The sequence below is a fragment of the Madurella fahalii genome (assembly GCF_045866475.1).
Source record: "Madurella fahalii IFM 68171 DNA, scaffold_2, whole genome shotgun sequence".
NCBI classification, from domain to species: domain Eukaryota; kingdom Fungi; phylum Ascomycota; class Sordariomycetes; order Sordariales; genus Madurella; species Madurella fahalii.
In genome coordinates this window covers 95,841-109,413 of record NW_027263972.1, presented here as the reverse complement: position 1 = coordinate 109,413, position 13,573 = coordinate 95,841, and the positions used below count along the sequence as shown (strand labels likewise).

Here is a 13,573-nt window from a genome sequence, read left to right as displayed (position 1 = left end):
TTCGAAGCTATGGGCGCTACTAGAAATGGGGCCGTTAACGCATCCGTGGGCATTATTATGCTCACAAGCGCCGAGTTCCGCGATACCATTGCACGCATCGCCCGGCTGATCCCCGAGTCCAAGGACAAGAGCGTAAAACTTGAGTCGGGGTTTGGGACGCTGATGTCCTACCTAGTCATACCTTCGTTGATGGGCCTGAACCAGAGGTTCCCCGTCGACTTAACCGTTCTGTACCCGGGAAACACTGAAGTTATGAATATAGGTGTTTTCAGTATCAGCTCTACACAACTGTTGCTCGCCGCACTGAGGGCGTGTTTGCGTAGCGCCTTTCTTGAGACGAGTCTTGATTCTACCCCGCTGTTCGAGGCGTATATGGCTATGACTGATATTACTCGAATGGGATAGATAAGGGGGGTTCAAGTAGGCGTGCTTTGAATATGTTATCGAAGGGTGTTAATCGTCCGCTGTTCTTGGATAAGGTACCTGCTCGCCTCCACAGGTTCACGTTTGTCCTCTTGATCACTCAACGCTCACTTTTCACTTTTGGTATCTGAACTGCCCGCACTTACAATAGCTATAGGCACCTAGGGATTCGTCATACCGTGGTGCCATCAGTCTTCGGATCTCCAATATACAGGTGTGTGATGCGGGGCTCGGAGTATCAGTGTGGTTGACAGAAAACGCCTGATCAGGAGACAATGGAGTTCTGCATGTCACTCCCCGCAACCCCCCTTATCCCGACCAGACTAGCATCATGCATTCCTGTCAGCGGGAGCGGACATGTTGTTATCCCCCCGAGTCCACATTCCGATGGGTCCGTCGCAGGTTGACCCTAGTCTATGCCTTTGCCAAGATCCTATGAGTCGCTTCATCGTGTTGGTGCTCGATCCACCACCTCTCCCAGAAGACCTCTCCCGCGCTTCCTCTCGGTGCTCCCGCTCTGCCTCTCGGTCGGCCACCTTAAGCTGTGTCTTCGTAGTTGTGAAGAATGAAGATGAGACTTCTTGTGTTCTGGCCTCATATGTTTCCTTCTCGTCAACGGGGTCGAATCGGTAGCTGTAACTCGTTACTTGTTAGTCTAGTCTTCGACCAATTCCGAGAGTATCGTTATACTTGCCAGTAACCATCAATCCAATCACCGGTTTTGAAGTTGGTATGAATCCTCCTGCTATTGAAATCCATATATAACAGCAGCAACTCCTCTGCAGCTGTGGCGGCGGCTGTGTTGATGCTGCCTCAGGTAACCAATCCTGACCGCCATACGTCGGCTCCGAAGCCATCGTCGGCGGGCCTCTATTTTACCTGCACTAACACTGAACACGCCCCTTACGGTTGGGTCGAGGAAGCAACAAGCTACTTTAACTACTGGTTAGGTAAATTGGAAATTCCAGAGACTGCTAAACTCGAGCCGACAATGATCATTGATCACTACTGAATTAGTAACCTGGAATCACACAGCTGATGACTTCTTGGTATCACGGTCTTCCATATGCGTCCCTGTCATCCCAAGCTCATGGGCGATCGACTGCTCGACTGCGAGCGCGGCCTTTTCCGCCAGCGGCCTATCCTCTTCAAATACTTTAAAGGGTTCATTAGCAACTCAAACTCAAACCAAAATAGCAAATGGCTAGGGTAAACTTACAGAACGTGGCCTCCTCCAACGTCTTGCCAACCGTCTCGGGAAAGTAGAAATATACAAATATGACCTCAAACGCCAGGAAGCAACAGAACGTGATAAAGTACCTCCAGCCGATATTGGCCATGCCGATAGGGTTGATGAACGTGGTCAAGAATTCGGCGCAGCGTGAGAACAGCTGAAAGATTACTATCCCTCTAGACCGCTCGGCGTAGGGCCAGAGTTCGACGAGGTACGCTGTCAACTGTCAGCTCACGAATTTTCTGATAACTTATGAATTCCCCTTCCTTCTCGTTTCTCCGCGTGCCCGCCCAAGGCAAGTAGTCAACTTACTATAAGTTACCGTATTCAGTGCTAAACAATAGCACGGTGCGTAAGCAAATAGAAAGAAAATGCAGGCTGCACCAGCTGCATGGTTCGGGCGCCCTGCGTCTTTAGCTGTGATCGCTTGCTCCATGCTGACCGTATAAAGCGTAAAACAAACAAATAGACTGGAGGTGCAGATGAGGTACATGTGCCTGCGCTTGAATTTCTTAACCAGCATGGATGCGATAAAAGAGCATAACAAGACCAACATGATATGCTGACGTTGATGGTTTGCTTGAACTCCGACGAGCTTTGCCCAATAATCTGTAACAGGTTGCCAAGGTAGTATGATACTAGGGTAGAGCCGGACCATTGCGTGAACAGGCCCAGCATGCACGTTGTCAGGAGACGCTTGCGCATGCCTTTAGTCCTCGCGAGGTCAAGCCACGAACTCCTGGAGGTCCGCATCTCTATGTTCAAGGTCGTCTGGATTTGGGCCATTTCTGCGCGGACGAACTCTGTCTCCTCGCCCTCGCCGTGGTATTTGACAAGGATCCGTAAAGCGTCTGAACCGCAGTCCCTGGATACAAGCCAGCGAGGGGATTCGGGAACGAAAAAGACAAAACAGATCTGTACTAATGGGGGAGCGATCTGGAGAAGGGATGGGACGCGCCAACCCCAGTCGTTCAGGATACTGTTAGTCCCAAAACATATACCTGCCGCGGAGATCTGCCCAACGAAATAGGACACGCTAAGAGGGAGGTCAAGACTGCGCGTTCCTGGGGTTTGTGTCAGATGCTGAGTGACTGGACGGTGGTGCGATTTAGTAGATTCCGGACTTACCTTTGGATAACCTAGCTCTCCGATCAATGCTGAGCCAGAAACTAGACACGGAGGAATGCCGAAGCCTAGGAGTAGACGGGCTGCAATGTACATGCCAGCTAGACGCCTTCTTCAGCATGCTGCCACTAACATGAAGCTGGTAGGGATTACTGACAATTGATGGCGAAACCTTGAATCAGTGACGCGGCTACCATGATTCAAGAGCCCGCAAATACGGACCACCGCCGCCCGAACTTGTCGTTGATGATGGGGATGAAAGGGAGCGAGAGGATAGCACCGAGCGGGTAGGCAGCGGCAATGATCCCCTTGAGAGAGCCCTGGGGATCATGAAAGTCTGGCAGGCAATCTCTCTCAGTACGGATATGTTTTACATGTGAGTTATCATACAGTCGATCCATGACGGCAATATTTGCATAGCATTGACCGTCTGCGAGTGGAAGCCCGATGTCATCTGGATGCCCATGCAAGTCGGGGTGAGCATGAAGTAGAGGTACCGAAGGTTCGGCTTGCGGTACCAGACAACTTTGTCTTCGTTAGCCAGCCTTGTGACGATAGCGCTATCATCAGGGCCATTGTCTGTCGTCACGTTGGCTTTGGTGTCGTTGCTGACTTTAGAACCATCCATGACTGGTGTTGTAGTTCGTGAATCAACAATTACTTAGTAGGAAGTTGCGCAAGATGATTTTCTTGAAGAAACCACTTGAAGTTCCAGGCCTGTCCCCTAGTGGGCATGTGTTTGTGACATAATTGAAGGCAAGCGGATTCAGAGTCATTGAAAGCAGGCCGCTTCCGTGACTTACACCCACGGGTGGCTGCAGGAATGTTCACCGCTACTTGAACTCTCCTTCGCAGCGGTGTCGGCGCCGATCATTATGCCTGGACCGGGCCTGAGCTACAGTGCCACGTTCGTTATCGGCCTCGGAAGCATCGGAAACGGGGCCGGCGTAAGCATGCACCAACAGCATTATGATGCACCCGGACCCGCCATAATATCACACAGATTGTCACGGGATGTCGTATAATGGGCCAATGAGCGGCGTAGTCTCTGCGTTGGGGTTGCTAAATCACATCTTGTTCGGGCAGGTCAGTTTCACGGTGAACGAATCGGGTAACCATCTTGTAAGGCTGTGGATTGATGTGATTGTCGCCGTGGGTGGAGAGCGATCTGGCATTTTGAGCTCCACAGCATTCCTTCACTACTTCCCGCTGTTCACGTGTTTTTGAACGCCACACCTTGTTGGCCGCGTCGGCCGGCCCCAACCTCAATGACAACTCGTGCTGTATGATACTCACCACACATCCGGACCGAGATTCCCTCTCGGCACCTTTTGTACTAAACTAGCCAGCTCCGCAAACTCAGGTAGCAATATGTGATTGCGGCTGTCATTTCATCCAATTACATCCCGCTTACTTGGGTTGGATAGATGCATAGCGCATGGTGCGACAAACCGGCTACAAGGCTTAATGTAACTAAGGAGGCGAAGTGGTGACACCATCAGGCGTCGTGGGGGTTGGTTACACGGTGAGACGTGACCGCTATTACACAACTTTACCTTTTGTGTAAAGCTTATGGTTGTATTAATGTTCATGCAGTCAGCTAGTCCTCAATCTCAACGTCAACTCTGGTTGTGCCGTATACGCACCTGGCATCCGGACCGTATATGGAACCGATATTCGGACAGAAATCTCTCTCAGCACCTTTGTATCAAACTAATTAGGTCCGATACCTCCGGCAGCAATGTCTGATTGGGCCGTAAGTGGTTACACCATAAGGCATCGTGGGGGGTGGTTTCACCATAAAGCGCCTTGGGCGTTACTTACACGGTGAGGCGTGGATGTGTGCGAAAATACATGGTCTATCTTGAGAGAATGAGGATTATTGCACGCAACGGTATCCCATCCTGGGACTTCCCGATGCAGGACGGTGGTCAGCAAGACTGCCACTGTCTTGAAACCGCATCATACGCCTGCGAGGCATTCTGGATAGGAGTCCCTCGTGAAGCTTGGTAGAGCTGGTTATTAGGGTTGCGAGATATTGGAAAACAGCGCAGAATGCAACAGGCAAATTACACAGAGCAGCAAGGCTGAGGTGTACGGATATTGTCGTGGGGGCGGACGGGGAGACACGGAATACCAAAAAGACCGCATCCTGGTCGAGCTGATGCTTGAGAAGATGAAGCCGAACAAGAAAGCAGGTTGCAGGCGGGATGGACTTCTTGGGAAAAGATTATAGAGTAGGTAGCCTCCGAACTCGGTGGCCGTGGTTGAGCCGATATTTAGACATCTCGAGTAAAGAAACTTATCTCTTCACGCAGAGATATCCTTCTCGAGACACCGTAGTCTTCCACTTTTATCTCTGCTGAACTTCACAATGGCCGCCATTTTGACAGGCATGTGGTAAGTCATTATCAACCCCTATTTCAGTAGCGACTCTCGGACTTCCTTGTTGACAAAACCTCTTGCCGATAATAGGCTATGGGGCCAGTATGACCACCTCCTCACCCGCTCAAAAATGAAGAAGTTCACCCCGCCCGCTCCCGCGGAGAAGCCAGCGTTTTCGACAGGAACCGTGAGCATCTTGATTGTAACCATCGATACTCCCGACGAGTTCCCCGATACTCTAAGGATGTGTATCAACAACAAGCCGAAAGAAATAATAGTCGTCACTATTCCACGCGACCTCGAGCGGGTCGAAGAGTTGTCCGCACCTGTCAAACGTGACTACCCTTTCGTACCTATTGAGATCTATACAGTGCCCAAGCCAGGCAGACGTACGCAGATGGCCCTCTGCGTAGAGAAAAGCAGCGGTGATATCCTCTGTTTTGTCGACGACGACACTGTCTGGCCGACAGACAAAGTCCTGCCGTACCTCCTAGCAGGGTTTGAAGACCCTAAAGTAGCCGGTATCGTCGGTCGCCAGAGGCAAGCCCTTTGTTTGTTTGTGTTGTTTTGTCTAGTTTCGGTACATACTGACTTCCACCAGTGCTCATATCCCAAAGGAACGCCGTAACCCCGCCTGCCTAACACCGTGGGAAGTGGCCGGTATACGCAAGTTGGCTGCAAATAACGAAAAACAATTGCAATTACACACCTGCGGGGGTGGGAGCTGGTGCCTCACCGGCAGAACCATGCTTCTCCGGACCTCTGCCGTTAAGCCCGGCGACTTTTTGTCCGAGTGGACGAACGAGAAGTTTTGGGGCAGCTGATTCAAACTGGCGAGGACTCGTTCCTAACCCGCTGGTTACGGGCCAAAGGGTGGAAGGTTTTTCACCAAGATGCCCCTGAAGCTGAGGTTTTTACGGACGTCAAGGACGCAAACTATGTTGGCCAATTAATCCGTTGGAGGCGGAACGGTTTCCAGGCCTTCATCATGCAACTCTTTGTTACTCCCGGATTCTGGACGATATACAAAGAGAACCCATACTTTGCAAGGAAACTTGCGGAAGAATTGGGGCGGCCGCTGATTGCACTGGTTCATATTGTTGGGTGGGTGGTTTGTATATGGAGTGCACCCAAGATTGCGTAAGTCCCTCCATCAACGAAACAAACAAACGAAAAAGGGGTGTCGTTAATTGAAAATCTATAGGCTCTGGTTCGCTTTGTGGTATATCTCCAGCAACGTGGACAAGTACACCGCGTTTCTCGCAGAATACCCCTGGATCGGAGTACAAAACATATGGGCGGTTGTGGCTATGGACTATAGCTATTTGATTCTGGACTACTACGGTTTGTGGACGGTGAGGCAGGAGGGGTGGTTGACGCGGAATGACAAATGATATGAAAGGCACCTTGGAAGAGGTCACTGAAGATCCCTAAGGGGCAAATCATGGACGGGGAGCGGAAGCAGCGTATGCTGAGGGAGTAGGCTATAGACATTTGGTAAAGCTTAGGTAGATTGGATTCATTGCGTTATCTTCTCTGCTTGAAGTCCGAATGTGTACAAGTCGGGCGATACTACTTTTATGGGATCCTCATTATCATTGTGTTGTACTGTATGACGGCAAACCAGTAACGTCAGTAATGGCGATTGTGGGCGTGAGGTCGGTCTGAAACCCGGTGAAGCAATGTATTGAATGGGATGTTCAGGTGAATCGCCACTGTAGATGGAAGTGAATGAAGGACGCTTTCTGGTGAATGTTGACCACACAACGACATAACAGCCGGGGCATTCGGAGCCAGAGGGTAACCATGGCGGCTGCCGAAAGCACATACCGGCTTCCCCCCTCGGTTTCGGTTTGATGAAGACCTTATTGTTTGCTCGGATCATGCAAGCTGTGCTGTTGTCGCCGCGGAGAGAACAATACATCTCCGATGGACATCTCTTGCATTGCTCACGGGTCTTTACGGAACAATCCCAACGTTATTGGCTCGCCGTAAATATGCATGATTGTTCGCAGGATCGGGATTTCCAAGTTTACGTGTCTGCTGCCTAGTTGTGACTCTGCAAAAGTTGTCCTACCTTCCTAAGTCCGCAATCATGCTCGAGACCTTTCCTAATACATACCGCCCTCATCATCAGCCGGTGATGGCCGAGGCGGCTATGTCCTTGTCTTTTCCCGGCCCGGTTGGCCCCAAGAGTGACATGTGGTGTTGATCGACGTTGTCAGCGACGTCTGGTGTTTAGTGTTTACAAATCTCCCTAGACTCCACTGTGTACCCCCACGCTGCAAAGGTCCGGCACGGGAGGGAACGAGGGGTACTGTCGCCGGCATGTATACAATCCTTCGATCTTGGCACTTTGGGACCTTGCCTGTCTGCCTGCCTTATGTCGCGGAATTGCATAATCGAATCCATCCCGGTAGAAGACATATCAAATACATGATGATAGAGTCGTTTGGATTTGTGCATGTACATTGACATGATAAGACTGGCAACTGTAGGTACGCTGTGTTACAGAAGTTCGGTATCGGAGGTCGTTTCTCACAAGGAAGCTTCCGTGGAAGATATAAGACCGACCGCACCAGATCAGAAACGTGGTGTTAACAAGAATGCTCATCCCCCCGGAATCGACTCGAATCTTCCCACCGTCTCACCTCTTCTTTAACCACGATTTTGAAAGTTTGATTAGAAGACGACTGTCGATATGGCGAGCGTGCAAGAATCATCACCAAAGCACCCGCTCACAGAGGAGCAGAAGCAGCATTTCCTCGAGAAGGGATGGCTCAAGATGCGCTTACCTACCTCCTTACGTTCTTGGCAATCAGACGGCCAACTGAAATCCGACTAGGATCGAAGGAGCCTTCACCGCGGAGCAAGCTGCCCCTCTTCTGATCGGCGTTGATAAGCGCCTCGGCGTCGACCTCAATGACAAGTCTACATGGAAGCAATGGCGGACCAATCTCAAACCCACTAAATGGGTTCGTGCGTCCGAGTTCGCACCCAAGGCGTGGTCTGCCATCTGCGAGCTCTCCGGGGGTGAAGATCGCCTCGACCCCGATGGCTGCTTCTGGAGCGACGGGTTCATTGTCAACCTGGGCGATCCTCGGTATGCTGGGGACCAGATCACACCCGTCGAAGACCTGGATGTTTGGCACATCGATGGGCAGTTCTTTGTGCACTACCTCGACAGCACCGACCAAGCCATCCTCGTTGTGCCTCTATGGACCGACGTCGTCGAGGGCGGCGGTCCCACAGCGTTGTGCCCTAGCAGTGTCGGTACCGTCGCGAAGTGGCTGTTCGACCACCCCGAGGGTTGTAACCCCGATATGGTTCCTCGCAGCGACGCACGCTTCAATGATACTTATGGCAGCCACTTCGAATGGGCGACACAAGTGGCCCGCGCCAGCGGTGTCTTTGACTCTGCGATGGGCAAGGTCGGCGATGTCTATCTCTTGCACCCGTTCCTGGTTCACTCGACGACGCGCAATGAGAGACGACTGTTCCGCGCCATCACAAACTCCAAGACCAGTCTCAAGGAGCCTTATAAAATTTACAGGGACGATGGAGCTTATAGCATTCTTGAACAGAGCATTAGACGCGGGCTGGCAGAACACGGCGCGACCGAGGAGCAGATGAAGAACTGGCATATTACGGCGCCTCACGGGGGGTTCAAGCCGGGGCTTATCAACCGGACTGTGCATACCAAGGAGGATGTAATTCCAGTAAAGCAGCTTGCTGTTAGTATGGGTGCTTAACTCAGAGAGAAGTGTTGTATGTCTTGGTATTTGCGCTAGAAAGTAGTTCAACCCAAGTACTAAAGGATATATATCCGTGATAAGTGAATACGCGTGGAAACAAGCGATTAGTAGAAAAGTTTATGACAGAAACTGGTAGGAAATTGTCACAATTCAGAGCTCATCGGATTCCTTTCCACCGATAGATTCGAGTGGACAACGACAATTGGTGGGTCCGTGCCTGCTTCGATGCGACGCTCAAGGCAAACTGAAACGTTGTAGTTAGGTGCCTTTTAGGTAATTAGAATCAAACCCAGCCTGGCCGACTGATTCTTGCCGGCGGCCTAACATTAGGAGGATGTGCCTGCAGCACCAGACGCTGTAATATCCCGTGCCTCGTGGCCATCGACCACCACCCCTCCCCCTACACCGGCCCATTTTCTCCAATATTAATAAGGAACTCCAGGTCTTAAGAGATATCGGTCCCGCATCCAACCAGTTTCCACCGAACCGTGCCCCAATTCTTCACTACAATGACTCATCAGTAGCCTTCTGAACGAGGTCGCGGTCCCGACAATGTCCCACTGGAACCGCCGTCTCCCAGCACCAATCCGGCCCTAACTCTTTCATTCCCGCTTCACGGCTCCCGCGAAGACACACACTGCCCATTTTCTCCGAGTAACCAACCCCATCCGCCTCACGATCCTGAACCCCAGACAGGCGACGAGACAACAAAGACGAAGATGATTCATGGGGTGATCCAATTGACCATGTCCACGTCCCATCTTCGGCACCGCCTGTACCGTATCTAGAAGGGAGCCACAACAGTTGGCAAGTGGAGGACAAGCGAGATAGAGTCACGGAGAAGTTCGAGATGTTGGTTGGCCTAGAGGCAGTAAAGGACTACTTTAGGGAGCTTGGGCTGTACATTGACAATAGCAAGATCTTGTACGTGAATTTGCACACGAGATATTCCGCGCCATGTTCTAGGGGTATCCGGGTACAGGTCAGTCAATCGTTCCGGTTTGAGGAATACGGAGCCATAATAACATACGAATGATGCTCAGGAAAGACAACCATCACGACATTGTCCGTCCGAGTTCTCACACTTGAATGGTGTGTTGAAGTTAAGCGATGTATTTGAAACGTCGAGGGGTAAGTTGATTTCAAATGGCCCTAATGGGGCAATCGAGATCTTTGAATCGGAGGAGGGTGCTGCTCGTGGACGAGGCGTTCCAGCTCGCTGTACCGCGCCCGGGTACCCGGGAAAGTAACTTCTCAATGTCATCCCCATCTAATGAAGAACGTGGGTCGTCATCTTGGCCGGCTACAAAACTATATAACTGGATAGCGGGTTGTGGAAAAAAGAAATTCGCCTAGATATCTAAGTAATATTATAGGAGTGGATATAAGAGCATCTTCACGGAGTCTTGACAAGTCTCATCCCAATATCACCAAGTCAAGTTCGCGACCAGATCATGCAGGAAACTCGTACGGGGCGGTGTTGTGCTGGTTCGACTTCTGGTATGCCGAACAAGCCGATGGTGCCCAAATTGGCTTCTTCAAATGCATTCAAACAGTTTCAGGTTAGAAATACAGTTCGGCTGCCGGCAAAGCCGTGCGTTGACCCTGAAAAACTGAATGTAGAAGAGAAGGAAAACTGGACAGGGAAATTTTATAGGCAGAAAGCGTGTGGTGTCGGGGCGGTGGCTTCCAATATCCAAGAGCCCGAGATTCACCCGCACGCCGAGCTGTGGAAAGGCTTGGGTTGTGCCGTTTCAAAAACCAGCAGCGACTAAGAATCAGGTAATCCAATCCGAAGCTCAGAAGGCAATTGCTTCTGATCCAGTACGAAGGGTGCTTTCTGTTTGGGATGCACGCAACCGATGTGTTCCGATTGAGTTTACCAACCACAAAACTCGCAGAATGAAAGCCTCTGCCCTCGTATTTCGCAACCCGTGCTTCGCGTATGCTGCAGCCATGACAAAATAAACTCAGTGCCATACGCCACACCAGTACGTATGTCGAAGCCTTTCAATGACAGGAGGAGCAGGGCTGGCCTTGGGTTGAATGCTGAACTTGATCCCAACCGCCGCGGCCATCGCCTCCAGCCTGGGGTCCCACACGTGCTTCCTGTCCGTCCTCATTGCTCGAATTGCCTCGTCTGCCTGCGGGTATTCATGTATTGAACAGTCCCAGATGATATCTTCCCAGACGCAGATCCCCACCAGGTTTCTGAACAGCCACTTATCTCCCTCGACCGCATCCAGTAATGCCAAGACGGCGTCACTGACCCTGTCCTCCCATGCAGTCGCCTGGAAAATATTCAAGAACACAACGTTGCGGGGCAGCATCTGCGCTAGCGGGGTAGGGTCCGGCGGCGGGGACCCATCCCACGCCGGGCACAGCTCCAGGGCTTCGGTAGGGAGACAAAACAGCCCGTTTGCGCCGAGATAGACGTCATGTAGTGATTCCAACTTCCGAAGAGAGGTGTATACATTGCAATATCTCCCTCCCTGACCCGGAAAGTGCTCAAGAATGAGGCGTCGGAGCGTTTTGCGGAGACCAGGGCAACGACGATTGAGCACGTTGGTTATTTCGTGTGCTCGCGCTGCGCTATTGTCGTGATCTTTGTGATTTCCTAGAGCCGGGTGGTACGCCAGTGAGACATAGGTAAGCTCCGCGAGGCTGGCGCATTCAGATAACGTAGTGCAGAGACGTTCCTCGGTCATGATGCAGTGGATGAGGTCGAGACGGGTGAGCAGGGTGAAATCGAGGCCGTCGAGCATTCCTGGGGCCTTGGTAACACCTTGGGCCCACTTCTTGTCTGGATTCAAGGGATCTATATACTGGGAGTCTCGGGGGAAGAAGCCGAAGCACACGTGGAAGGTTCGTATCTTGGGTATACTCTCGGTTATCATCGTCAGCTGTCTCATATCCAACGTAGCTGCACCCCGATCCGCGCTTCTACGGGCGGGCCCGTGGATTCGAACGCACCCAACGGTAACTTGGCAACGCCAGCCGCCGAGTTGAATGTACTCCGGCAGATTGACGAGGTCGAAACCCTGAAAGTTCTCACAGAGGTAAAGAATAGCCAGAATGAGAAATACACACACTGTCGTGTTCAGTTCCAGACTATCATCAGCTCTAGTGGTTTCCAACTTGCTGAACGGGCTGTCGTGATCCTCCGAGGCTGCTGCATCTGCCATCCCTAACACCCATTCAGGTAATGGAGTTAACCCGGCACGACTTGGCGCGCGAGCGATGCTTTTCAGGTCCCGCGTGTCCCGAGGTACCCGACCGGGTCGATAACCAAAGAGGAATGTTCGGATCCCAAAGCCCCGTACGGCGCTAGCAAGGTCCGGCCGGAAACTGAGGGTGCGGACGAAATTGTAGAAGCGCACAGTTCCATAGCGGCGGCCATTCCCCAGTCCCAGGCTGAATGGAAAGCGGTGATGAAGAATTGGTTGTGCGACAGACTGTAGGAATTTGCACGTCCTTGAGACCGCATTTAGAGTTACATGCCCCCGTTCCGGTCCGAAATCTATATCATCTATTATCGGGTAATCGCACTGCGTGTCCCAGCAATGGGCGCAGAAGAGTCCGAAGATCGCATTGTTGATCTCGGCGGGCAACAGGGCAAATACAGGCATACCTGGGCTTGACGTTAATCTCGACATTTTCTTGCTGGGCAATGTTGCCACAGTGCAATCTTTGTGTCGTGGCGCCCGGAGGACTCTGATCGAGTGTGGGATGAATGAAGTTGAGTTCAAGTTGCTATTCCTCCCAGGGGCCCCGGGCCCTGACCGAAGCCTCTTCAGGTTCCCCGAACCACGTGTCTCGTCGCGCTCGGACCATCGCGTCCGTCTTGGCTTGTGGTGCTCTTCCTTGTCCCAAGGTTGGGTTTATTACTCGTAGACTCCTCGAATACTAGCAATACATCTGCTGAAACCCATTGGACATACAGCAAGGAAACATGGAAGCCGAGCCCACTGCGACATTGAAATGGGTCTTTAGCACAGTACCGACGGCATCGCAATGTGTTTAACAAAATCCCAGAAACGGAGGCTCGCGCCCACTCTGGAAACGCACCACCACAGGAATTGCGGGGGAATACACTGCCACACGCGAAACAATCGCATCAACCCTGCTGTTATCGTCACCAGAGGCCGAGGGCACCTCCGCCCCCGCCTGGGTCCCCGCGGTACAGGTATACTAGTGGTTGTCAGCCCGCTTCGGTTGTGGTGTTGCTGTTTTTAGCCGATCCTGCCGCCCCACCTTACTTCCTTTCCACAACCACTAACTTACCGACTGCCAAGCCCGCCACAGCCACCGCGCGCCCCCGTTTTACGGCCCTGCGGGCACTATCAATCAATTCTGTAAGTCGAGTTATGTGTGTAGTATTTTTTTCCGGGCGCTGCTGATAGTTGCGTAGCTCCTGTTCCCTCGTAGTTTATACTGTACCTCTCAGATAAAGAGCTCCTTGACTATGAGGGACCGCTACCCTTAATTGAAGTCGACGACCGTACTGTTCTTATAGAGGGCAGTAGGACCTGCAAGAACCCAGAGCAGGCCCGTTATACTGAAGAGGAGCTTTTATACCCCGAGGTCAATACCTAGATATCGACCACTTGCTCGACCATCACGAACTCGAATAACCTCTGTAATACCAATA

At 51.7% G+C, this 13,573-nt stretch overlaps 6 protein-coding genes across 6 annotated transcripts; 4 read left to right on the top strand and 2 right to left on the bottom strand.

Annotated features, from left to right (window-relative positions):
* Window positions 1–9: 9 nt before the first annotated feature.
* Window positions 10–405, top strand: MFIFM68171_02785 (uncharacterized protein; the record flags this gene model as incomplete). Its single annotated transcript, XM_071058207.1, has 1 exon — window positions 10–405. One exon carries the CDS (start codon window positions 10–12, stop codon window positions 403–405), a length of 396 nt encoding a protein of 131 aa, XP_070914308.1.
* Window positions 406–1,450: 1,045 nt separating this feature from the next.
* MFIFM68171_02784 (Major facilitator superfamily (MFS) profile domain-containing protein) lies at window positions 1,451–3,410 on the bottom strand (the record flags this gene model as incomplete). The annotated part of the gene is made up of 9 exons (XM_071058206.1): window positions 1,451–1,578; window positions 1,643–1,873; window positions 1,970–1,990; window positions 2,212–2,508; window positions 2,659–2,721; window positions 2,786–2,883; window positions 2,940–2,954; window positions 3,005–3,119; window positions 3,173–3,410. The coding sequence occupies 9 exons, from the start codon at window positions 3,408–3,410 to the stop codon at window positions 1,451–1,453; spliced, it is 1,206 nt and encodes a 401-aa protein (XP_070914307.1).
* A 1,746-nt stretch (window positions 3,411–5,156) lies between these two features.
* Window positions 5,157–5,991, top strand: MFIFM68171_02783 (Polysaccharide synthase; the record flags this gene model as incomplete). The annotated part of the gene is made up of 3 exons (XM_071058205.1): window positions 5,157–5,182; window positions 5,258–5,707; window positions 5,769–5,991. 3 exons carry the CDS (start codon window positions 5,157–5,159, stop codon window positions 5,989–5,991), a joined length of 699 nt encoding a protein of 232 aa, XP_070914306.1.
* Window positions 5,992–6,155: 164 nt separating this feature from the next.
* Window positions 6,156–6,561, top strand: MFIFM68171_02782 (uncharacterized protein; the record flags this gene model as incomplete). Its single annotated transcript, XM_071058204.1, has 2 exons — window positions 6,156–6,307; window positions 6,372–6,561. 2 exons carry the CDS (start codon window positions 6,156–6,158, stop codon window positions 6,559–6,561), a joined length of 342 nt encoding a protein of 113 aa, XP_070914305.1.
* Window positions 6,562–7,868: 1,307 nt separating this feature from the next.
* On the top strand, window positions 7,869–8,919 carry MFIFM68171_02781 (Ribonucleoside-diphosphate reductase large subunit; the record flags this gene model as incomplete). The annotated part of the gene is made up of 2 exons (XM_071058203.1): window positions 7,869–7,954; window positions 8,013–8,919. 2 exons carry the CDS (start codon window positions 7,869–7,871, stop codon window positions 8,917–8,919), a joined length of 993 nt encoding a protein of 330 aa, XP_070914304.1.
* Window positions 8,920–10,892: 1,973 nt separating this feature from the next.
* Window positions 10,893–11,687, bottom strand: MFIFM68171_02780 (uncharacterized protein; the record flags this gene model as incomplete). Its single annotated transcript, XM_071058202.1, has 1 exon — window positions 10,893–11,687. One exon carries the CDS (start codon window positions 11,685–11,687, stop codon window positions 10,893–10,895), a length of 795 nt encoding a protein of 264 aa, XP_070914303.1.
* Between the last annotated feature and the right edge of the window lie 1,886 nt (window positions 11,688–13,573).